Here is a 25761-nt window from a genome sequence, read left to right as displayed (position 1 = left end):
TGTTTTGTTGTTTGTTGTTGTTATTTGTTAGATAATATACTTTCATTGTAAGCGTATTATTTTGTTGTCCTCGATTTGATCAAACACAAGGCGTTTGCTGAGTGAATGTGGACAGCCTGTGTAACCGAGCGCTTTGGCGAGGTTGCGAGGGGACAGCCTTTTCAGTGTGCATTAAAATGTTTTGCTTTGCTTTCTTTTCTCTCTTTTTTTCAATACAAAATGTATCTTCTTAAACGGCCCGGTTCCGTTACAACGTAAAGAAGTGCTAACAGGGTTCGGGTAATTTTGTTTTTAAACGTAAGACGTTTAACTGTTAACAAAATGTAAAAATGTAAAATCTGCACGGTCCTGCACACATGCGGGTCCCGGAACCGTAACCGGGACGGTACTTTACCGAACCTTGTGTGGGATCTGTGTGTTTTTAAAAAAGCGATTTAACTGGGGGCCGTGTATTTATGTACTAGGCAACAATCCTGGAAAAAAACTAGCCATTTTTTTTTGACTCGCAACAATCTTGAGTGAAATACGAGAGGCTGTTAGTTGAAAACAGGCGCCTTGTTTTTTTTTTTTTTGCCCAGTTCTTTCACACCTTTTTGTTTCGATGGACTGCAGGCAGCGAGGGGTCCGGGTTACACTCGCACACAATCAGGCTGTTACAGATTCAATCGGGGCTCTGTTTAGCAATGCAAACGAGGTGTGATGCTAGGTTAATTAATTTATCGAGCGAGAGACAGGTGTCAGCTGCGTTGGAGGTGTAAAGTAACGGAAGCGTGAAACTGACACAACTTTTATGTAAAATATTCAAAATCGGGCTTACTCTTACAGAAAGGTCTGGGGTGAGGTGAGGGCGCTGTACCGTTCCGATGTGGCCGGTATCGATACACTAACACCCCCTCGCTGGAATTCTTAACGTGACGTTTTTATAGATTTTAAAATAAAATTAACTGCCTGTCTGAATGCTGGAGGGTGTGGGTAAGGTAGTCGACGATTAGGGCTGCAAAAGTACTTCCAAACAGCTAAAGGTTTGTGAAGGATGTCCACGCAAATCTAGCTTCCTGCGTGTTAAATTCACCTGCAGAATATTTACCATGGGCTGTCTGACTTCTCTTTTGTAGCCAGCCCGACCCTGCTTGAGCAAATGTGTTGTCTTTTTAAATGCCAAATATTTCATTAGAAATGGGATTTCATATAGCTTAAAAAAAACATGATGCAGGGGCAGAGCCCCTCCGGAGAGTCCTGTTTTAAAGGGGCTCTTGATGTCACGGACAGCCCCCTCTCCAAGAGAATGAGTTTATAGTTGAACTGGAGTCTCATTCTGGAGGTTCGGAGTGCTACTAGGCACATGTGTTGACACCCTCCTCACTGGGAACCAGTCCAGTAACATGACTAATGCTGCTGGTGACAAACCCACCCATATCCGCCTCTCTCTCTCTCTCCCTCACCCCCTGACCCAGGATGCAGGATGCGTCACTTTCAAGGGGTATCTGACAGTCAATGACAGACGTGTGTGTGTATGTGTGCTTTGAATCCAAACCAATATTCAAAGCCAGTGCTTTTCACTTCCAAGCTGGTTTAAGCAAAGTAATTTGATGCTGGCACAAAATTGTGAATTCACAACCCAAACATTTAAATGTACTTTTAAAAAAAAAATTAATCCCAGGTCTGGAGTTAGGAGCTCTCCCAGTGTAAGTATCTAGTGCAATCTGAGAATGCCTCTCACGAGAAATTTGAAATACATGACGTACTGCTGTCCATAAACCACCTATAAGCATATAAATACGAAACATTGCTAAATTTAGAAATACGACAAGATGGTCAAGTTCAATAACAAATGAAGACATTGAGAGAAACCTTTTTAGTGTTTAAAAATGTGGAATTTGTTAGAGAAAGGTGAGATTCAATCACGTTTATCATTGAACTGGTTTCTTTTTTTAGTGTTTCTATATCAGCTTACCAGGAATGTAGTTTAGTCCAGTATGCAAGAGATAGAGTAATAAATAATTGAGTAAAACATTTAACCCTGGACATGTGTCCCACAAATAATGAAGATACAAACTTAATTGATTTTTTCAACGAAGGAGCGCGGAACAGGGTTTGAAATGTTCTGACGGGTTGGGTCTGGCCCTCCAAAATGTCCGTTCCCTCCTCGGGAGACGCGAGTCCCTCTGAAGTGGGTTTTTAAGACAGAACTGTTTGAACAAACTGCTCGACTCTTCAAGAAGCTGTTCCCGAACAGGAGGGGCGAGCGAAAGAGCGTGCTGGGCTGAGCTGTACTGATGAGCAGAGAGATACCACCAGCATGAGAAACGAGTGGAGGCGCAGGCCTGCGCCAGGAACAAGCACTGCACTCAGGAATGTGACGCACCGATTCATCTGAGCTGTAATTAGAGGCCCCGTCAGGCTCTGTTCTTTCTTTTTATTACTGAACACAGGAAGAAAAGAAAGAAAGAAAAAACACACACAACCTGTAATTAAATCAAAAGGCTTTTTATATATAAATTTTAGATTAGTTGCCAAAAGTAGTTTTGCAGTTTACTTACAAGAATTGGCTACATGAGAAGTAATAAATACCCAGCCAAGAATATCTACGCTTTCAGATGCCTGTAGGTTGACCTGCAGCATGTAGAATTGAGGCTAGACCTGCCACATTTAGGACACACTTCAAAACTTTGTTCTGTAGCTGGAATCCCTGATGCGCTATAAAAGCTGCATCTCCCTGTAGATTTGTCACAATGGCATATCACGCTTTGTCAGAGGGAAGATGGCTGTTTGGTTGGCAGGTGCTTCCCGTTGCTAGAATTCTCCAAGTAATTTTCTGTACCATAAGCCGTGGTCTCATTAAATCAAGGCTCTCTGTGATTGCCCTTATACCTGTAGACAGTGCTCTGTGTTTTTGACCAATTGTGCCATTTCCCAGCCAGTGTGGTTCAGTACTGATAAAGAAATCCTATCTGTGGAGAGGCCCCTTTTTTTAGGCTGTGGCAGATTAGTTCCGGCAACAGAGCCAGAATCTCCCCCTTTCGCTGTCTCTCCCCGTCTGTCCCTCCTGCCTCTAATCCTACAGATGTGAGCTAAGTGAGTTGAAAACCTTTCAGTTTCTAGTTGCTTTTGTGCAGAATGCTGGCTGATTACCGTCCCGGACGCAGTAATGAAAGGTAGCATATTCTATGCACTTTAGTTTTTTAATGAGGATTTCCTGTGTGGCTTAGTTCTTCCACAAAAGCCAAACATGCAAAAAACTTCTGAAAGGTCTTTGAGAGCTAGCTAATTCAATACAGTCTAGTGTAGAGAACTCAGTGCTGTGCTGGGGATCTGAGAGCAGCTAATTCAATACAGTCTAGTGTAGAGAACTCGGTGCTGTACTGGGGATCTGAGAGCAGCTAATTCAATACAGTCTAGTATAGAGAACTCAGTGCTGTACTGGGGATCTGAGAGCCAGCTAATTCAATACAGTCTAGTGTAGAGAACTCAGTGCTGTACTGGGGATCTGAGAGCAGCTAATTCAATACAGTCTAGTATAGAGAACTCAGTGCTGTACTGGGGATCTGAGAGCAGCTAATTCAATACAGTCTAGTGTAGAGAACTCAGTGCTGTGGGGATCTGGAGGCTAATCTGAGAGCAGCTAATTCAGCTAATTCAATACAGTCTAGTATAGAGAACTCAGTGCTGTACTGGGGATCTGAGAGCAGCTAATTCAATACAGTCTAGTCTAGTGGGGATCTAGAGAATTCTCAGTCTAGTGTAGAGAACTCAGTGCTGTACTGGGGATCTGAGAGCAGCTAATTCAATACAGTCTAGTATGGAGAACTCAGTGCTGTACTGGGGATCTGAGAGCAGCTAATTCAGAATGTTTTTGAATGTGGAAACTTTACAAGTGCAAAGGAAAGGCTTTGTTAATGAGTGGTGATTTGTCCTGGGACCAGGCTGGAATGGAGGGTAATTAGCGCCTGTGATTTAGTGCAGACTGGAGTTTTAAGAGCCTTGTTCTGATTTGTCCAGTCAGCTACCCCAGCGTGGTGTATATTAGATTTTATACATGCCAAGAAATAAACTCTCTAATTGAGGGGGGGGAAATAAAAAAAAACAAAAAAAAAAAAAACTTTACAGATCTTTTAACTGAATAAATTGGTGACCATCCTCTGTATTTCACATGCGTGTTTCTGATAGCCAAAGGTTTCTATCTGGATAACGTTTAAATGACGGAATGATTTAGCAAGCTAGTGTGACCCCTCTAGCTGCTTGATGACTGTTTATCAGTTAATCCTACTTTTCCTGCTTCTTGCAAGGTTTGAAAGAGAAAGGAGAACAAAAAAATTGCTGAGAAACCGTGGAATGTTGTATTCCGGAATTTTTAAAAAGGAACAAATGTAAGAACAGGTGGCAAGCCCAGATGTTGTTTCCAGATCTTGCCACGTTCCTCACGTGGCACCTGGAGAATGCGTAGAAGCTTCCAGCTTAGGGAGTTTAGCTGGGAGATGGGAAGGCTTTTTTTTTTTTTTTTTTCCGTGGATCAGGTTCCGGCTGTGACTTCTCCTGTGTGTTCATATCCCATGCTCGTTGTCACTAACGAGTCTTGTGGTCGTTTTGCTGGTTTGTTTAATTAGCATTGAGATAGCTGTAATTGGTCACACATTGTTATCTCCTTACCGCACAGTGACCCAAAACTCTCAGGCTTGTCCTGGAGGAGTGGCGTGCTTTAGTGGTGACACACACACACTCACACAGAGCTGGTTCACTTTATTAGTCAGCTAGTTATCAATTTTATACCGTATTGAAGAAAAAGAAAGACGCTTTAGTCATGGCAGCAAATTTGCATCTGTTTCACTGCTGCATTAGCGGCTGTTCCTCTGGGGGTCTGATTTTAATTCATTATGCATTTGTGGCCATTTATAAATGAGCAGCAATAACAATAAATTTATATGCTTTTTAGATGGTGCTCAGTTGCAATCCTACGTAACTAATGGCTGCAAATTGATATGAGTTTTAATAAAGTGCTACTGTTTTTGCAAGCTCCTTTTGAGTGGTTTTAAGAATATGCGGGCAGCTGGCATTGCAGTCCTGTTTGCCAGGTTAGTGAGTCAGGACCAGCCCTCTCCTCAAACCGTTCCACAAGGCAGCTGTGTAGTGGTGGTAGCAACCAGACTGTGTGGAACATTCTTAACAAAACACACGCAGACCACCCCCATCTTGACAGCTCATTACCTCCACCTTTTCCAGCAGGACGGCCCTCCTCTGTCAACACTTCTCAGTTTCTTGTGCCTCGTTTTCCATGCACCCCTCAACTGCATTTCCAGGTTCATTTAGCAAAATAAATGTATTTATTTTTGGACCTTTTCCCAACACTCGCATTGCATGGAGTCTTTTCACTCGAGTCTGTTGCTAGGGGTTCGGTCCGTGCTCGTGGAAATGAGGTAGAGCATCGCTGTCTTCGTTTCTCAGGTCTGAGCAGATCCCCCAGCTTTTGTGATTCAGGCTTTCTCTTGTGGTCTCTGGCCAGACCCCACTGTTAATGATGTCTGGATGAGTTTTTATTGAGCCCTCAGTGACTGACCGGTTGCTCACACTTTGTCCTGGAGGCCTCCTCGGGGGGGCTGTCGGTTCAAAGCGCACCCAGCTGCGGCTGACGCACACCTGTGTGGCTTTGCCAAGATTCACCCCAGTATAGACTGAGACGAAGCAGCTGTGGTGAAACATGCTGCTCTCATTATTGTAGCCCATTGTGATGGGTTTATTAGTCTGAGCTGTTTGCCAGGTAACGTGATTACGACCTTGCCCTTATTCCTGCCCGATCTTCAATCCAATTCGAGGCAAAGCATTGCCCTCCTTTTACCCTTTGCTGCTCTATAGCACATCATGTCCCCTAGATTGAGGAGGTGGTTATTCTCAAAGTATTCTCGTTAACCCTGTAATGCCCAGTTTTATGACACAATGCTTAGCCACCCCCCTCTCTCTCTCTTTTGAAATCCAGCCGATGCTGTACAGTGGGCAGTTCTACTATTTCAGACGTACATTTCAGACACTTCAAACCTTTGCGGTCCATTTATTCAGCGCCTGTCAGGCGTGTCGGGTCCAATTTATTTTCACGCATGCTGTTTATTTTACTCGCGCTGTTTAAAAGTTATTTTATTCACAGTAAAACAGGCTTGTTGATGATGTCGGGCAAGATCCGACATCGGACCGGAAAGGGAGAATTGTAGTGTGGGACTTTTTTGACTGTGAAGTTGCTTAATTTCTGGAACCGCCACTTTGGAGCAGAATATAAACTGAATCGTTTGAGCTAGAAACCAGGATATCCTGAAAACTTGCTGCAGTCTTTCTGTTACTTCTGATCAACTTTTAAAAACCGTCCTTCAGGACTTCTCAGCGTGCAGCTTTCGTAATGGAACCAAGATAAACGACCCCACTTCACACGAACCGTGCAGAAGCTATAACTTTCATCCCTGCAATAAAGTTAGGGCTTGCAGCGTTTCCCGAGATGTCCGATAATTCTAAACCAACGCTGGTTTTATGTTTCTTTTTATGGTGCATTAATTGCAGGGCACCTAGCGATTTATAATCTGCCGTATTTCTGCATGCTGCCCAGCTCTGTGCTGTAGGAGATCATGCCTAGAGGGATTAGAAGATGGATCACACCTTGCAGAGAGGGCTGTGTAGGTGGCCAGTTACAAGACAAGCTGTGGATATAGTGGCGACTCCCCCGTGTGAGGGGTTGCAGCAAAATGGGCTTTAGACTGACTAATAAATAAGTCTTCTGAACTGGCTTGCCCAAACTTTTTTTCTTGGACAATTTTTTTCTACATACTTTGAATCCAGATCAAAGTGATGTCTGATTATCTGTGCTGCCATATGCCCTACGGTATGCATCTTTTGTGTGGACTTCCAGTATGACGTGGGATACTGCCTGCTGTTGGTACATGAACTTTTCTCTCTGTAGTCTTTAGCTCTGCTCCTATTGTAAACTTGTACACAATTAACTTTATTGATCAAGGACCTGGAAAGAGGAATGTTTCGTTATGAACGCTTAACCTGAAATTAAGAAAAAGTGATACGTTTTGGTCGAACGTTACTGCGTGTTGATCCTACTGAAGCTTAATAAGACTGCAGCTCAAACTGTTGGAAAGTCAGGGAAACTTTCTTACAGCTTTAACTGAGTCTATTGGCTGTTTTCACAGACCCTGATTCGTACTAATCTGGAGCAGCTGTACCTAGTGTAACCTGAGCTAGTCCTGTATTATTGGAACCTGCGAATCGAGCGACTTTTCTAAAGTTTTGGGTAGAGGCGTTCCAGATCTGCAGAGAACGGACTTTCTTGGAGTTTGCAGACTCCCGCGGAATTCGGTCTTCCACAGGTTTGCCATATTCTGCAGCTGCATTGTCATCATACTGACCAGAAACACACTGCTGAAGTCACCTGACATGCAAAGTTTAATATGTTAAATGCAAAGTACTTCACCCATAATTTACTTGATTTTTCATAAGCCATTATTAATAATACAAACACTGAACACAGGAGATGCTCTGCAGAGCCCTGTGCTGATTGAGCGATGAAGCCTGTGTTTCTGTATTCTCACACTCCTCTCTCTCTCCTGCGTCAGTGTCGGGGTTCCTGATCGGAGGTCTGGACGTCCCGGAGCTGATGCGATGAAGTGCCCCGCGGAACGTGCCCCACAGCAGTAGAGCTAGCCGCCCACCCCCACCCGTCTCGGGATGTTTCCCTGGAGCCTCCTTCTCTTCTGGGCCCTGTTGGCCCCAGCCAGTCGCACGCAGGCACGGCCATCCGTCAGTGAACAAGGTAAGCCTGATCCTTCACCTCCCCTAGCCTGAATCACAAAGCTAGAGGAGGGAACGATTCATCAAGCACACGCCTTGCCTGGGTGAGAGTTGTCTCTTAAGTGAGCAGTGTAGACATGGCTTTGGAGGGCTGGATTCTAATTGATTTTGGCGTTGGTGGAAATTAGTGTCGCTTTGAGTTTAAAACATATGCCAATTGACTATACCCAGTTGGGCTATTCGGCTGTATATTTCAAGGATTTCACGATTTCTGGAAACTTGTTGCCATGTGGTGTGTAGATCCCAGTTAAAATGATCCCTTTCTGATGGAATAGTTTAAATATTCATGTTTTTTCTCACAAGTTAATACAGCAAACGTTTGTCTCATTGTTGCGCGATTTCTTTAAAATGTCACCAATGAAAAAGACACCTGCTGCATCAAAGATCGGAAATCGCAAGTTGCCATGTGACGAGGCAAAAAAAAATGTCCTGCTTTTTAATAAAGCTTATGAGTAAAACAGAGTACCTCCTAAGACATAAATAACAGAGTCGACTCGATGAAAACGTGAAGTAGCGTGTTAATTGACAAGTGCTGCAGAGCAGAGCGGTCGTTATCAGGCTGTGTGGTGAATGTACATGCAGGTGATCAAGCCTCGTTGTAGTTTGAGTCGCAGTGCAGTGGTGTGAGCTCTTGAAACTTCTCTTAGTCTCCTCGGTAGAGTTTTCAGTCTTGCATTCATACAGGGTTTGTGAATTCTGAACCCGGAAACCTCTCGAACCTAAAAGTAGAGAAAGTCTCCCGTCTGGAAGTGTGTGATCGTTTCCACAGTCGGGCCTCTCTTGTAAAAACCACCTGGGAGGTTTGGAAAAGGAAACGCTCCACACGCAGCATAAACAGAAGAGCATTATAAAAATTATTTGAACCGCCCTGTAGGTAAATCCCTTTATGAATAAACACATTTTTAAAATAGGATGGGGGGGGTGATCTTTAAATGAGCACCATCTGTATGAGAGACTGGTCTACCTGCGGTCATGTCGCTGCTCGCTTGTTGTTTTCTTTCTTTATCTAATGAAAAGGTGTCTGGTGTCCCGAGTAACGAGTTAATGGTGGGGAAGCGGTACCTTTTCTGCTTTTGAAACTGTGTTGGAGCTGTTTTAACACCCCGGGGCTGTGTTGCGCTTTGAGATCGGGTTTCTGGGAATGTCTTGGATTTCTGTGCGGAATGTGTGTGTGTGTGTGTGTGTGTGTGTGTGTGTGTGTTTCATTCACAAAGTGGCAGGCTTGGATGCAGTGCTGGGGAAGTAAAACGTAATCCATTAGTTACAAGTTACTTTTTAACCAAATTGTAACTGCTTACAGCAACATATATAAAAATATCACCAGGTACAGGGCACTGTGTTAATGTGCATATATAACTTTGTTTCTCTGTTGCTTTCACGGTTTCCTACACTTGTCTCGCTGTTCAGTTCCCAGCTAACCAGAGTGTGGTTTTCAGCGGAGTGCAGGAACAGCCTGCAGGGTAGAGTTTTAGTTTTTTTTTTTTTTTTTTTTACAGTTGCGTGGGGCGAGATTGAGAGAGCTGGTGTGTGGGCTGCTGGGGGTGGGACGCTTTGGGAAGGTTTGTTCTCGGAAGTTTGCACTTCCTGTCTAGCCTGGGGGGGGTGGGGGAGGGCTGTCAATCAAACAGAGCTGGAAGAACAACACTGACGCTAATCTGAAGATCGGCTGTCACTGTGCCCCCAGGGCAGAGATTTGATATTGTGGGTTCAGGGAGAAGACTAATGAGTGTCACCGCTGCCTTCTGGTTGCTACGACGATGCCAAGTAAACTAAATTGCTTAATTTGCACACGGCAAGGCTCAAACGCTGAATCCGATTTCGTTGACAGGTTTAAGTACAGCCCACCCAAGCGACCCTCATTCCGTGGGTCGGACCCAAAAACTGACATTGAAACCTGCGACCCACGACGGTCATGGGTACGACCGGCAAAATAAAACCGATATGCGAGATCACCTGCATGTGATTGAATGTGCACTCCATTCCCTGATCGGGTCTTAATTCAAGAGGCAAGAGGCAGTAATCTGGACCAGCATTCCAGCTGATGAAACTTGGGACTTGTGGAGCAGCGTTTTCTCTTTGTAGCAAAACTGCAAAGTTGTGTCAGTGTTTTTTTTTTATGGAGATGTTCTGAGATCTTTTGAAACTTTGGTGGACTGGTTGTAGTTAAAAGGGGTAAAATCAACACGTCTATACGGTGGGGTGGGGGTATTTAGGTATGCAAATGGTCTCAAGGGGAGAAGTTGTTAACAGACCCCCTACTGACCCCCAGGGGCAGTGATTGATAGCCTTGCCTCCGAGGGAGGAGGTGGGAGCGTGAGGGGAGGATGCTTTCAAGCCCTCTGGGTCACAGTTCAGCTCCAGCAGCTGGTTTATGGAAGGCAGACTTCCAGAGGGCCTCCGAAGGGAAGTTGGTGCACACGCTGTTCCTCCATGAGCCTGTCTCTCCGGGGCAGGAGCAGCTCAGACTCGGGGCTCTCCACTTGCCTGAAGCCGTCTGGCCCAGACGGAAGTCCCCAGCTGTGAGGGGGTGAAAGGGGGTTTAGAACACGATTTTACCGTGTTAGCATTTTGCAAGACCCTTTCTTTTCTGTTTAGTTTTCCAGACTTCATTTTACTGTAGATTCTCTCCCAGTGGAATTGAGACCCCAACAGACGCCACCTCAAGTCCTCAGTGGGGGAGTGGGGAATCCAATCACGTACAGTTATCTAGGGCTGCAATTTCAACATGGGGTAATTACAGATATTATTAGAGACAAGAACAATAATTTAAACCATATGGGACAACTTTTAAACTAAAAAAAAAAAAAAAAACTAAAGTACATTTTGAAGTTTTAAGTAGGCCCCTCTGGATGGCACAGCAGTGTGTGTGCCCCCTGTTCTGGTTTCGTCGCTCTGCGTTCCTCGGCAGGGGTCGTTGACAGGTCTCCAGCAGCCCTGGCACTCTCCCACATTCCTGCCTGTCAACAGACGAGGACAGGGTTCAGCCTTCTGATTTTGTGAGGAGCTACAGCCTTGTCCAATCACTGTTCCGCTTCGGGGAAAACTGTCGTTTCTGCAACTGGACAACAATCCTTGTATCGGGAACAACAGAGATGACAGAAACCAGTTTAATACTCAAACCAGATTTGTGGCCCGTTGGCGAACATCTTGCCTCCTGTTTCATCATTTCGTTTGTCAAACCCAGGAGAGGGTTTGCAGCAGCACGCCACAGGCATTTGTTAATGTGTTTCCCGTTTGTACCAGAATTCGGCACTCTACATCAGCTGTACAAGACTGTGTTTCCTATAGTGTGACCCCAAGAAAGTGCATCTGGAATAGAATGCAATACCAGACAAAGATTTCCTACAATTTCTGAATGGATGTGAAAAGTGTGGGCTGTGCATTTAGATTTTTGCGCCCCGAGTGGATTCGTGTCTGAGGGAAGGTGTCTCTACGTGAGATCTGTTGAAATGCGATGGTATTAGAATGGGAGATTGCACTGATCTGCTTATCCTGGACAATGCTGCAACAAAGGAAGCCATCACCAAGATTTCCCGAGAACGGGCTGCATTATGCAAATCCCTAATTCCCTCTAACCTCCGAGACGGAGGGCGATACCAACCCAGCCCTCATGCATTCTAAATCTCTAATGCATTCTAAACCTTGAAGTTAAACTAAACCCACACTAGCTTGGCATGTTTTTTGCACAAGGTAGATCTACCATATTGCGCCTCTAGGTTGAAAAGTATAGTTAGTGCATTGAAAAATGTTTGCCTGATTGCATTTCTGTTGGTCTGCTGAAACCTGGCAAATCTGAACAAACATCAATAAAGGAGACGCATTTGTCCGTCTGAGCCAGGGCGTTTTTATTCAAATGTTCGGTGTTAATGTTCCAGGTGGTTTTTACTGGGCAGTTCTGTCACAATGTACACTTTCAGGACTTGCATTTAGTTGTGGAGAGGTTTTTTTTTTTTTTTTCATTCTATTTCAATCTGTATTTTTTGTCATTGCTTTTTAACTTTGTTGCACACCGCTGGCTTGAAGCTCGATAATAATTGACAGAAAGTTTTACTGTCTTTTGTTCCCTTTTTAAAATGCCCGTGATCAGAATGGGACTTGCAGTTATCAAGTTTAATCATTTTGAAGTATTTTGATGCACTATATATTTGCAACTGAATATGTGGAAATAAATAAGACCTCATTTTAGAACATTTTTATTGAAACTGACAGTTTATCTGTTAAATGTAAATTTTCAGCTTTTATATTTGTGGCCATTTTGCTTTATTTTCTGTGTAAGACACTAAAACTATGATGTTGTTATACTAGATCTGTCTTTCTGAAAAACACAGAGAGAGTATTTCTAGAACGAAGAACTGCACAGGGCAGTGCATGTAAATGCTGCTGAAAGAACTGTTAATGGAGACACTGTTTCTTAATGTCTGGGTGTCCTGTCAGTAGCTTGCGATTTCAAACACAACACTTGCTTTTATAGCATTTTATAGCCACCTTTTTATGCTGTACTTTGCTGTATTTACTGGCAGGTTTGTTTACAGAAGTCCTCCTAATAAAATAATAAAGAAAAAAACATGGGTTTGTGGTACAATATTAACAAACTTTTAGAACATAAGTTTCCTCACAATTAAAAAAAGAGAGATAAATATATATTCACCAGGGGGCTTTTTTTTTTTTTTTTTTTTTTTTTTTTTTTTTGGGGGAGGTTTTGTTTATGTGGTGAAAGTTGATCCTGCCCTCAGGCCCCATTTCCTGTTGGGATTAAAAGGCCACTCAGGCATGTGTTCTCCAGGAAATACCTTCAGTAGGCCCAAGAGCGGTCTCCGTGGTTACTGGCTGTGGAACCTGCTGCCACAGGCCTCAAGCTCCTTTTTTGTTTTTTTTGTTTTTTATTGTTCGTTGGAGCTCTTTGTTAGGGTGGCTGCTTGGCGAGAGAGACTGTGTGTGTGTGCGCTGAATGCTGGTTCACAATCGCCCGTGAGGGTTTGTGTTTTTTCTTTCTTGGAGGGAAGGGGGTTAGTTGGTCCAGATTGTAGTCTGGCGTCGAGCTGTGTTTTATCTCATTTTTGAATGGAAGTGTCAGTAAAGGGAGTCCTGGAAGCGGGCTGAATGGCAGGGTCTTAGGGTTAATCTGTAAGCTGTTCCTTCTTTACTCTCTGTTTTTATTATTTTAATTGCCTTCACTTTTTCAACAAGGTTATAAGCTCTGTCTTTCACCCCTCCTCCCCATCTCTCCAGTTATTTTCAGAAGCCTCTCTCCACCAGTCTTGCATAAGCGGAGGTGTCTAATGTAAGTGGCTTCAGTCTGGGGCTTGACCATGTTTGTCATTGTCTTTCCGAAACTGCATATCCAAATAATTAAAATGACATCTGTATGGCCCCCTTCATATACAATGGTATGGGTATTTACAGTTTTAGATTGGCCAGAATTCCTACACTATCATCAAATCAGAGTAAAACAATTTGTGTTGTGGACAGACATTTAGACTGTTCCCCACTGACGGCCCGCTCTGGAGGTACTTCTGGTAATACAGAATTAACGTGCGGAAACCCTGCACATCAAGCGAGTTACAGCAGAAGCGGTTTTATTCTTTTCAACTAAAAAGGCTTTTCTAAAAATATGTGTTTTGTCGGTAATTGGGTGGGGTGCGGTGGGGGTTGTTCAGTTTTCCGTTGCCAAGACGTGCTGTTTTAAATGGGTGGATTGTGGTGCCTCTGGTTGCATGCCCCGTTATACATGGTGAGGGGCAGATCAAGCACCTCTGCAGATGCCCTGGGGAATTGGAGGGCATCACAGTGGACCCTCATTAACCCCCCGGAGCCACCCTACTGTTACAGCCCGGGGCTTCAAAGAGCAGGGGCTGGGAAAATCTGAAACCTTGGTTCACACAAGTGTCAGCCCTGCCAGGAATTGCCAGCTGGGAATCCCGACCTCAGTTAAAGTTTGCCAGCAAAGTGCTATAAACTGAGAATAAATATGCCAGAGGACATTACTGGCTTCAGCCATGTGATGTTCTGTACACACTCACTGCTTTTACCCTCTGCAAGTCAATAGCCCTGTCCTAGGCTGGAGGGAGCACCATTTCTCTTAGGGGGGGTGAGGAAGTAGTTCAGTTTTTTAATTGGTTATTTATCAACATAACACCACGATATTGTACGATATTCAGTTGACTATTGGGGTCTGTATTGGATTGATTTATTGATGTTAATATAATTAATTTTGCTATAGTATTGGATTAGTCCACCTTCAAACCTAGATTTTACCTTTTATTGAACCCGGGTCTCTAAATGTGAAAGGCTCATGACTTGGCTGCTCCTCTTCCAAGCCTACTTACTTTCACGCGTGTGTTTGACTTATATTTGTGAGGTTGATCAACAACATGGTTGAACTTTTACAAAGAGGTATATTGTACTAGAGCGTTATGGGCTCCGAAGACCGAGCTGTAGATTTTTTTCTTTTTTTTTTTGAACCCCCTCAAGTAAATCTGATCACATGTAACCCACATAAAAATATCATGATTCCCTTGCATAGGAAAGGCATTTGCAAACGTTGTTACTGACCTGTCGACCATACAAAGGGTTGCTTGGCAAGGCTGCCAGTGACTAACAGCCCTCCGGGGAGGTGAGGCAGTTCAGCTGGGAGAGAGAAACCAAAACATCCTCTCTGTGCTCGCCAGACGGGTCCTGTCAACAGGATGGATGCCACAGCAGATAAATCAATTTAGCTCTCTGATCGAAGCGGCCCCTGATTTGATTGCAGTGAAGGGGGGGCTCAGGTGTCCCTATAATACAGCTCCTGCCCTCCCCACCCCCCAAATTCGATTTGTCCTGCTAACGCTGGGACCCTGGCTGCAGGCAAGGTCTAAACTCCACCACAATTCAATTTCTGAAATTGCAGTGCAAGAAACGATGGTGGCTTTCTGATCTAGGATGTTGAGAGCAGAGGGTGAGGGGGTTGAATGGTCATCCAGTTTGTAACCGTTGTGAGGATTTGTCTGCAGTAGCTGCTTCTATAGCTTACTCGGCAGGGGAGCAAGAACTTTCCTGCAATTCATTTCTTTCCATGTATTTGCTTCTACATGTGTGTATTGGTGGATGTATTTTCTGTACGTCTTTTCAGTCTGTATATTTGTTTTATTTGTTTGTGTGGTTTTGTGTGTAATCGGTTGTGCGTTGAGATTCTAGATCAGAATTAAAAGCAGCTCAATGTCCTTATTTCCCATAAAGTCTCCAATTCTAAACAGAGTCGCCAATTACTGTATTTTATTATAATGATATTCCAATATGAGAGATGCCCATCCCACAACGATTAGCAGCTTCTCGTAAAGTTTGGCGGTGAGAAACCGCTAGGAAGTCTGTTCTCTCTGATTTTAACAAGACCATGTTGGAGGAATAAGAAATCTATCCTACAGTTCTTCGGAGATTTTGACTGTGGCTCTGCGGAATCCCTTTTTTTTTTTTTTTTTAAATTCCATTCATAGCTTGTCTGATTTTTTTTTTTTTTTTTTAGGATCAGATTGCTGGCTTGTCTGATTTCGGACCTTTTTTTCCAGTTGTTGAGGCGGCTAAAATTGGTTCTCCAACTGGACCTGAGTTGTTTGTTGGATTATTGACTTCTTCTGGAGTCCCAAAGGGAGGAATCCAAAGGAACTCTGTGGGGCTTCCATAGAACGTCAAGCCAGAGAAGATCTGATGTTTGGGGAAAAGTTCACAGAATTTACCAGTCCAGTGCTCTGGACTCTTCTAAAGCTGGAGCTGCAAGAAGAGCAGCATCTAAAGACAGAAGTCTATAAGCCTAGGCAAATGAGGAATCCCCCTCCAGACATGACTGGAGAACATTGTCCAGCTTCCAACGAGCATTCCTTCTAAACCACCTCTTCCATGTATTTCATCAATCTAAAGCCATGGTGATGGGACTCCTGTGTCTCTCTCTTTTGTCGTCTTCTTTCTCTCCGTGTCTGTCCTGTGAGACAAGTCTCTTCAAAGGCTCTGGTGTCCTGTTTTGTTTTTCAAGGTCTAATGACCACCCATGGATCCTGTAATTAGAGGTTGTACAGTGGTGTTTTTTTTGGCTGGGTTTTGTTTGCTTAAGAAGCATGATTGGTTTGAACCTACACTGTTGTGGACAAGCCACAAGCTGGATCTTTTTATGGATGTTTTACAGCACTGGGCAATCTGGTGCTGTAAAATACCCTTTAAAAAAATCCAGTCGTGGCATGTCCAGACAGGGTTTAAATTAAGTCAATCTAGAGAGAATACTTTTTTGGGCGTCTAATTCTTTTGTTCATCTTGGATTTTGTCTTAAAACTAAATTAAGTTGGACTTCCTGAGAATTGATTTGTCGTTGAATTCCGGCTTCCTCACCCAGCTGGCCAAAAAAACAATTGCATGTGTTTTTATTATTTTTGACTCAGTCCCGCTGGATGCGCGAGTGGAGATGTACGTGGTGCGCCCCGGAGAGTCCTTGGAACTACGCTGCAACATGCGGGACGACATGACCAGTGTGAACTGGACCAAGGACCGCGTGGCCCTGCTGGGAGGAGACCATGTCCACATCATGCCCGGCCAGCTGGAGATCCAGAGCACGGAGCTCGGCGACTCGGGGCTCTACTCCTGCGAAGGCATCGGACCCCTGGGCAGCGAGACCACCTACTTCTCTGTCAATGTCTCAGGTACGCTGGGGGGGGGCAACCCAACTTTATCATGGGATCAGCACAACCCCATTCATTCCTAAAGCCTGTTCCTCTCCCTTCTGAGACTCCTGGGTTCAGTTTTTTTTTGCATCTGTCATCCCCATGAAAACCTTCATTTCATGTACTGACATCTGGGTTCATTTGTAATGTGTGTAAACTCTTTGACCTCCAACCTAATATGACTGCCGTCATGTGATCTTTATAGAATGATGGATACCAAACAAGCTATTTTCCACTTTTATTGACTGTAGATTTGTGTTGTCCAAGAAACGAAGTAAACCTTTCTCTGAAACCATCTGCAGTCCAGATTTGTAGAGCTAGTACGAAGTCCAGGGTTCTGTTGATTTGACTTGTAAGGGGTTCTCTCTTGCTAGGACATCTGGGTTCACGCCCCTGCCCATGAAAGAGTCTCGGTTTTGACATCTCATCTCATCATTTGAATAAAATTCCAATCATTTTCTCCAGGCACGTTTACATTAAGCGGGCAAACCTGCAGACTAAGATGTGGAGCGGCCTACAGAAAGAAGCACATGGGAGACAAGATATTTCATTGTCGTACCCTATGCGACTCACTAGCTGTGTTTGGGGGTTGTTAACTTCAGCATTCTTGGTCTGCCCCATCACGAGGAAGATATTCCGCTTGTCAGCCATCTCGTTCTCCACAGACATGTTCAATCCTGCTTAATATCCTGCTCAATATCTTGCTGTGAAACCTGGGATATGCAGTCCTAGGGGACCTGGCTGGGAAGGCTGTTCAGCTGCTCTCTGAGTTTGTAGTAATGTGCAAATCTACAAACAGCTTGCTGCAGTGTTTTAAGATGCTGGTTGTAATGTTCATATTTCCAAAGGCACGTAAACGTTGAGGAAAAAAATGTATATGTGCGATGGAGAATTTTAAACGTAATCTTCACTGGGAATCGGTAGATCCTAGTGGATTTGACAGTATTCCCAGCTTTACTAAAGAGGCTTTTAAGAAAGGCAGTGAAGTGATCAGATTGGTTAAGGGGTTTCGTTGGTTTTGGATGTGTGTGTTTTCAAGTTTGCAGGTTGTCTCAATGAAAATTCAAGACCCCCTCGCCAAAATGTAAAGCAGCTTTGCATTGGTATTGAGTCATGTTATATTGTGAATTGGACCAACCAGGGTACTCCTGCCTGCTTGGCTGAATGTTGAAGGCTGGATCTTTGTAAGCCTGCTTGTGTGGTTCTGGTGAAAGTGAGCGTTTGATTGGCGGTCCGGCTCTGCTCCCTGTGGACGAGTCCCACGCTGAGCTGTGTGTGCCTGGTCCCTGCTGCTGGATGCTAACCCGCTCCTTCCTCTTCTCTTTCAGCTGACGCTCATCCTTCCTCGGAGGACGAGGAGGATGATGACTCTTCCTCGGAGGAGAAGGAAGGATCCAGCAGCCAGAGGCAGATCCGTAAGTGCGCTTCAGATTTTAACCAGTGATGCCCAATTTCTCACCCACTGAATATAATAATAGCTACTTCTCTTATTGCATTGGAGACCCATGATTTGGGGGGGGGGGGGGGGGGGGTTACTGGCTGGTAAGAGCAGGTCAGTGCTGGGGTCAGGTGACTGTGAAGACCACGCTGGTGTGCTTCTTGGTAGGTCAACATGTAAATAAGGAATACAGGAAGGAACCTAAAACAAATCTAAGGATTAAAAAGTCATAAACATTCTTAATGGGCCACCTGACCAAGAGGCACCTTGAAAATCTTTCCCATGTTGGGGTCACTACTGTTGGTTTTTGTTTGTTTTTTTTAAATCTCCTCTTTTTTTTTTTTTTTTAAATCTCTCTCTCTCTCTCTCTCTCTCTCTCTCTCCTCAGCGGTGCTCCCGTTCTGGGCCATGCCCGACAAGATGGAAAAGAAGCTCCACGCCGTGCCGGCTGCCAAGACGGTGAAGTTCCGATGCCCAGCGAAGGGGAGCCCAACCCCCAGCCTCCGCTGGTTGAAGAATGGCAAGGAGTTTAAACCTGACCACCGCATCGGAGGCTACAAGGTACGCCTCTCCCTCACTGCCCTGTGCGATCCAGGACATCGCCAAGGTTTTCAAAACCATTACGACTTTCCTGTAGTCGGTTAGCTTAACACCGGCTGTGAGCTGCCGAGAGAGTAACAGGGCTGCTGCTAACATGGTCTGACCCAGAATTACTGAGAGGGAGAAGTGTGTCTCGAGCCAAATGTTTCTTAATGAGAAATGTTTGACACCTTTTGCAATGCTGAGACTTGAGAGGTGAAACCAAACGCCTCAAAGGACGGATTATTGTTGAACAATACAAGTGCCCTGGAGGAGAGATTTCTCTGCCGCCTTCCTGTTACACTGATACGTGGTTCTCGAATGCACAGCTCAGCCCACTGCTCGCATTGCAAGTTAAGGTCATGTTTACAGGCTGTATTCTCGCATTCTCCTCTAGCAAATATTTCAGCTGGATTCCCAGATATCTGGCCTAATACCTGCCTAAGGTTTCATCTTTATGACTTGTTTTCTTTTCTATGAGGTGCTACACCTATAAAGGGACCAGATAACAGGGGATTGCCAATGCAGACCTAAGGATGGTGGCCTCATAGAGGTATCAGAAGGAGTTAGAGCTGAATGAACCAAGAATGCTGCTCCAGCCAATAGGGGTGGTTTTAGGTTGGCTCACTTTCTGCTCGAGGAGAAAAAAAAAAAAAAAGTCCTGGTCCTGCTTGATCTCTGAGCGCTGTGTCTCTGTCTCCACAGGTGCGGGAGCACACCTGGAGCATCATCCTGGACTCGGTGGTGCCCTCAGACAAGGGCAACTACACCTGCCTGGTGGAGAACAAGTATGGGAGCATCAACCACACATACCAGCTCGACGTAGTGGGTGAGTGGCAAGCGGGGCGGGCGGGCGGGCGGGCGAGCGGGGTGGGAACGCACTGGGAATCGGGGGCAAAATGTAACGTCGTCCTGCCTCCTGCTGACGTCTCGTTGCTTCTGTTTTGATTTGTTGTGCAAGTGAAATCAAATCACCAACTGAAAGTCTTGGAAGATTGTTGAAACAGGCAAACCTCGCAGGTAAGTTTACAAAACAGAAAGGATGGACGGTGTTGCTTTGCTTCCAACAATCCTGACAGTTCTTTGGAGCTTTTAGAAAATTTTCAAGCGCAGAGAAACCTGCTCGCTCCGGGTGTGAATTCAGTGTTTACTGCCTTGTAGCCTTTATCCCTCCCCCTGTCCTGGGAACATGAGCTGTTTTATATTATTTTTAAACTTTTTTTAAAGATTTAAACTTGATCCGGATGACAGTATTTTAATAGAATTTCAAAAAGAATTACAAAACACAGAATCTGAAGAATACACATCTACACCCCGCCCGCCTGTCCTGAAGGAAGGAGCCTTTTAAAATGTAATAGATTACCATATCTTCAAATGCAGTAGCTACAGTATATTCTTGATTAGGTCTTATTTATCTCTAATGTAAGCATTTGAGTGCATCCAAGGTCTTGTTTTGTGTATTGGTTTTCCGTGACGTCTTCTCTGCTCCATGGACACAAAGCTAATATTCAATAGTTTTTCAGGTGTAAGCAAGTAAGTAGCAGCCAATGTGTCCTTTAATAAGGCATGCGTACAACTTCAATCTTAATGTAACCTGCAGAGACAGCTGGCAGTGTTGCAGTGGAGTTATGTGCACAAAGTTGCAGTTGCACTGGTAGTCCGATGTCATTTCTGACTGGGTATGATTCTGCACTTATCCCATATTCAGTCACAGCCCTTGCCCCTGGTCTGACCTCAAGGCATAGTCTAGTTATGAACTTGTTTAAATCATTATGGATTTTTACCATGCTTTTTCTGAGGGATTGCTTCGTTCAGTGGTCCAGTCTGTAATGAGAAACCATTTATTTCTTAAACGTGGCTTCTCCTAATCTGTAGCCTCTTTGCAATTTTTGTTTTGTACTTTTTCATTTTGCAAACGTCTTGCTTCTATGTATAGTTCTTCATAACGCTATAGTTGGGTTCTAGTTCTGTGGTTCTAGTGTAATTATGGGGGGAGACTTGTCTCTGCAAAGTTCCTGTTTGCCAGAGCTGAACAAAACCATCCCTAACTTCAGCGAGACTAATGAGGGAAAAGAAAAACCCTTTCAAAGAGACAGTCTGCTCCGCGAATGCCTTCAAAGAACAACAGCTTGGTTTGGAACCATCAATCAAGATCAGTCTTCACCCTCCCCGCCCCTCAATGTAAATACGGGAAAAAAAAATGATTTTGAAGACTTGGATTATTTGGGAATCTGACAGGAAGCCACCACCCCCCCCCCTTCTCCTCATCAATTGCAGTTTATAATTTAATTCTGGAGCGGGACCACCCTTCAACTTGGGGGGGGGGGGGGGGGGTCTGTAAGTCTTTACCCACGCTCCAGAGCAAAGGAGACCTTTTTTTTCCATAATTGAGTCTGAAGGAGCTGTTAGTGTATTTTCTTTCAAATTCTGTTGAATTTTTGCTTTCATCTTGCACCTGTTTTTAATTGCTTTGCTGCTTCCAGTTTTATTTTGGTAGTGAATTCATTAAACAAGGATGCAACGAGAGAAAAAGAATCCGTCAGGCAGGAAAAAGCCTCGTTTGCGTGGAGCAAGGGAGGGCAAAAGAAACTTCTTTCAATGGTTTTGGGAGCGGAATGATGACTAAAAATGACCTAAACATTTCTCATTTTTATTTTGTGTATAAAAATAAATCTGATCTCCTCTTTTCTGTTTTCGGTGTCTTTGACCTTTCTTCTGGGCTGACAGTCTTTACCCCCTCATTCTGATTTCTCAAACCAGGAGGGAGGAGAGGGAGGGAGAGCAGGACTAATTGTACAGGCTGTCAGACCAGGCAGAAAAACAGCCATTATGCTGAGTAATTGTAGCATTTTCTTGGCAAAGAGAAACGGCAACGAGCACAGAGGTTTGGACAGGCCTCTCGTTTAGGAGCGCAGCATGTGGGGGAATCGTTTGGGTTTGAGATCAGACTCTCCACTGGATTGAGGTGAACATTGGGGAAGAAGGGCTGCGGAAACTGACGGTTAGAAGCATGTCCGGAACAACTTCTCGATTTTTAAGGTTCTCTGTTGCTGGGCGGATGTGTGAGTGATGAGGAAGGTTTTGGGGGGGGGGGGGGGGGGTCAAGTTTAACCCCCGGAAAATTGCTCAAGGATTAAGTGACTGGGGTCACTTCAAGGGTAGGACGCTTCAAGGATATAAATCAGTTTTAATATCTGTTTTGCTTTCTGAGCTGTAACAGAATGTCCTGTTGGTTTTATTATACCAGTGAGACTTTACAGGGAGTTCCTACACAGCTACTGTAGTACAGCCAAGGTATTTCACTTCATTCTCAAGAAGGGGTGCCAAACCTCAAATTGAAAGAGCCCCACTCTAACTCCTGCCTGTCCTGTCTGTCTCTTGTGCTCCAGAGCGCTCTCCACACAGGCCCATTCTTCAGGCTGGCCTCCCCGCTAACAGGACCGCCGTGCTGGGCAGTGATGTGGAGTTCAACTGCAAGGTGTACAGCGACCCCCAGCCCCACATCCAGTGGCTGAAGCACATGCAGATCAACGGCAGTCGATTGGGGCCGGATGGGAATCCCTTTGTCCAGGTTCTCAAGGTATTGTCTTCAACAGCAAGCCCCCACCCCCCCCACCCTGGGGGGGCCGTTTCGAGCACTGCAACCAATATGCATGCTACACATTGGGACTCTCACATGGCTGTGGATCGTGCACGTGGTAATTTTGCATGACACTTTGCAATCACTCTGGACATTTGTTTTACCTTTTTCATGGAAGCACTTTGCCCATGACTTACAGTAAAGCTCAGGCACTAGTTATGGCAACAACAATTGACTTGCAGTAAGACTCTGTGTGGGGATTGTATTGCCTATCCTCACTCAGACCCTTTACTTACTAAATATCCTGGTATCTCTGAATAGATCATTTAAAAACACGCTGAGGATTTTAATTAGCAAGACATCTCACAAGTAGAACAGTCCCCGAAATGTTCTCCTTCTTCCAGGAAAGCAGCACAGCTGGGGACGGGGAGTTTGTTGTCGGATAACTTCACTCAGACTACTTGCTCACTAAATATCTTGCAATCCCTGAATAGAAAATAGTCTTTAAAAATATTCTAAGGATTAATGAGCCACCAGTCAAGTTCAGTGGTACCCCAAATATGATTAATTTAGATAAGGAAGGGTTCTGAGTGAGGAAAAACAGCCAATACAATCCCCGCCCCTAGTCTTGATGCAAGTTTTTTGTGCCAGTACTGTACATACATGAATCCACATGGTCCTCAAATCAGCATGTGTTCTGCAGTAATGTGTTCATAATTCACCCTGTCTAGAAGCCAACCTTCATGTATTGGGACAGATTGTAGACGGATGGGGTCTGTTGCCCCTTTTACCCCACTGTGACCTCTTGTCTGCTCTCCTGAATACCCTGGTATCCCCAACCTAGATAATTGCCCCATCTTCAGATGCAAAAGATAACGGGCCAGACTGACTCAGCTGTAAATGGGCACACTAGTTCAAACAACCGGCCTTCTCGCCGCCAAGTCGAATAGTCCCGCCCTTGACATCTCTTTCAAATTGTGATGCCATTGGCTCCCTACAGTACCTAATTATCCAGTCGCCTGAACCCTGAGAGCTAGCCGATTGGCTAGATTACTGTTGCTTCTTATTGGCTCGATGTAAGATAAAATGCCTTGTCAGGGTCTTGTCTGGTTGCTTGATAACCGTGGCCAGGCTGAGATGACATGCTTTGAAGAAAGTGTTTTTTTTTTTTTTTTTTTTTCACCATTCTTGTTGTCTCACTGGTTTTGTTTCCAGCACTCTGGGATTAATAGCTCGGACGCTGAAGTTCTCACCCTGTACAATGTCACCGAGGAGGAGAGTGGAGAGTATATTTGTAAAGTGTCCAATTATATAGGAGAAGCCAACCAGTCTGCGTGGCTAACGGTCACCAGGCCCGAGGCAAGAGGTAACGTCCAGAGACACCTGCTCCACTCGACCTACTGCTGACCGAACGATCAAAGAAACGACCAGCTGTTTCTCTCTCTCCTCCCTCCTGCGTTTTTGTGTTTCTTCCCGGTGTTTGACACCCATGGAAAATCCTCACCTTGCTGCCCCCCCAATGTGCTTTTGAGTCTTCCCTTTTCTTAAGCATTGAAGAGGGGATCCTCTGACCCGTCGCATAATCTCCTTCCAGATAACCTTTCCTTCTATTTGTTTACTCCCATCACATATCATATTCACACCCCCTTACTTTCCTCTAAGCCAGATGAACAAAACCCCTCGCCCCCTGTTTTATAGAACACCCCCATAACAATCTTTCTGCTGCTTAATCTGCTCCTGGACTTGTTTAGCAGCCCAGTCTCTAGGTCCTTTTTTAAGAGATTCAGATAGCCAGGGATGAAACTATTATCAATTGAAAGAAGTGTGTGCGATTAGCCTGTTTCTGGCATCTGATTTTATATTAGTAGCATGGCCTTGACAAGGGTCACATCTAGTTCAGTAACCCAAGCAGATCTCAAACGGCAGCGCCTGGGGAAATGAGTTTTCACCGTTCAGAGCGAGACACCAAAATAGAAGTAGGTTGGTTAAACCTGGCAGTCAGGTGCTGATGAATTGAGGGAAACTTCAACCAAATTTTGCTATTGTGGCTTTGAACAGTTTCAGTGTAGAACAATGAGAGATGAGTTTGAGAGTTCTTCTCCCAGCTAGTCTTCCTAAGAGTTCTGAATGGAACTGTGGTTTTCCATTGGCTGAACTAGTCTCCAGATCCTTGGTGCTCCTCAGACTCATGAGCGATGGATTATCTGTGTCTAGTAAAGATATTGAATAGATGATGGCGCCTTTTAAAGGACACTCCTCCATCTGGATAATCCACTGTATACATGCGAAGTAATGTTGAAACGTCAAGGATTGCTAGCAAAATGGGCTAACACCACCTTGGACCCTTCAGTGGCTCCCAACTTCTCTGTGCTGTGAGGCTTAGAAGGGGACTGTCTTCCTCAACTTTCCCTTAACTCTCTGCCCTCTTCCCAAGAGCTACATCTCAAAAACCACACGGGGGTCGGCATTCTGTGATCAGATTTTCCATGTCTCCCATCTCCTGCATGTCGAGATGGAGAAGTGGGGCGGACGCTCCCAAAATGGTGATGGGGTCAGAATAGGGGAAGCTGTCAATTTTTAACCAAAACCTAGACTAACAAGGGTGTCCTGAGGCTGAGGTGGGGGTGCGCGCCAGGGAGGAAGTGCCTCCCTCCAGAAACCCCCCTTCCTCCCTTTTCTCGCTACCGGTCTCAACGACGTTTTCGCTTTTTGTCGGTTTGCTTCCATTTTCTCTTCTAGACGGCCGGGGTTAACACGACGGACAAGGAAATGGAAGTCCTCCACTTGAGGAATGTCTCTTTTGAGGATGCTGGGGAGTATACATGCTTGGCAGGGAATTCTATTGGGCTCTCTCATCACTCTGCATGGTTGACGGTTCTTCAAGGTATAAACGGCTTTCTCTTTCCCTTTCCCTGTCCTTCTTCTTGTTTTGGTTTCTTTCTGTTTTTCCTTTCTGCAGAAGTACGGGTTAAGCATTGGAAACGCACAAGAGGCAATGGTCTGAGGAGTGCGTGGCTTGTGGCGAATTCATGATCAGATTTATCCAAATTTTATAATAGTTTATAAACTATCCAACCCGACAGGGATGGAGTGAAAAATCTATAGTGGTGCTTAGGTTTGCCCTTTGTAGGTACCCTCTTTAAGTTGCTGTACAGCAGTTCAAAAATACACAAGAGAAAATATGGAAATCTGAGGGATCAAGTTGTCTTTTTAGATACAAATGTATGAAAACCATATAGAATTCTGTAAACGAGCGCATGATAATGCCGGCAATATTGAGGAGTTTCACACCAGTCTTATAACCTAGGGAAGTTTTGTTAACTTTACTAAAGTTTTTCCAAACTACCAAGAAATATAATTCAAAGACTCAAGCATTCAAATTTTGCAACACCTTTTGAAAAACTTTTAAATTGGCATTTCATCTTAAAGGATTTATCCTACATAAACCATCCTATAACAGCATTGTTGATTTGAAAATGAAGACTAATTTGATAAGGGCGGTAGTGCAGCGTTCATTATGCGTCAGTCTTTGAAACGGACGCCACTTCAAAGCCACGCCTCTTGTTTCTCAATGCGTAACGATGGCAGGTCAGCTGACTGGCTCCGACCAGCCCCGCACTCTTCTGCAGCTCTCGTGGGTCCCCAAGCTT

General features: G+C 44.6%; 1 protein-coding gene across 5 annotated transcripts in view; it reads left to right on the top strand.

Moving 5' to 3' along the window:
* LOC121302321 (fibroblast growth factor receptor 1-like) overlaps positions 1–25761 on the top strand; it is a 38969-nt gene that overhangs the window by 754 nt on the left and 12454 nt on the right. For 2 of the 5 annotated variants that reach the window (XM_041232200.1, XM_041232202.1), the window contains exons 2-8: positions 7596–7792; positions 16236–16493; positions 17843–17929; positions 18341–18513; positions 19237–19360; positions 21921–22111; positions 23327–23477. In XM_041232200.1, coding sequence (XP_041088134.1) covers positions 7708–7792; positions 16236–16493; positions 17843–17929; positions 18341–18513; positions 19237–19360; positions 21921–22111; positions 23327–23477 — 1069 coding nt within the window. In that variant the 5' untranslated portion in view covers positions 7596–7707. Of the gene's footprint in view, positions 1–7595; positions 7793–16235; positions 16494–17842; positions 17930–18340; positions 18514–19236; positions 19361–21920; positions 22112–23326; positions 23478–24850; positions 24996–25761 lie in introns of all 5 variants that reach the window. The other 3 variants (XM_041232201.1, XM_041232203.1, XM_041232204.1) reach the window with 2 other exon arrangements.

The sequence above is a fragment of the Polyodon spathula genome, chromosome 29 (genome assembly GCF_017654505.1).
Source record: "Polyodon spathula isolate WHYD16114869_AA chromosome 29, ASM1765450v1, whole genome shotgun sequence".
Taxonomy (NCBI): domain Eukaryota; kingdom Metazoa; phylum Chordata; class Actinopteri; order Acipenseriformes; family Polyodontidae; genus Polyodon; species Polyodon spathula.
This window is presented reverse-complemented; position numbering and strand designations above follow the sequence as displayed.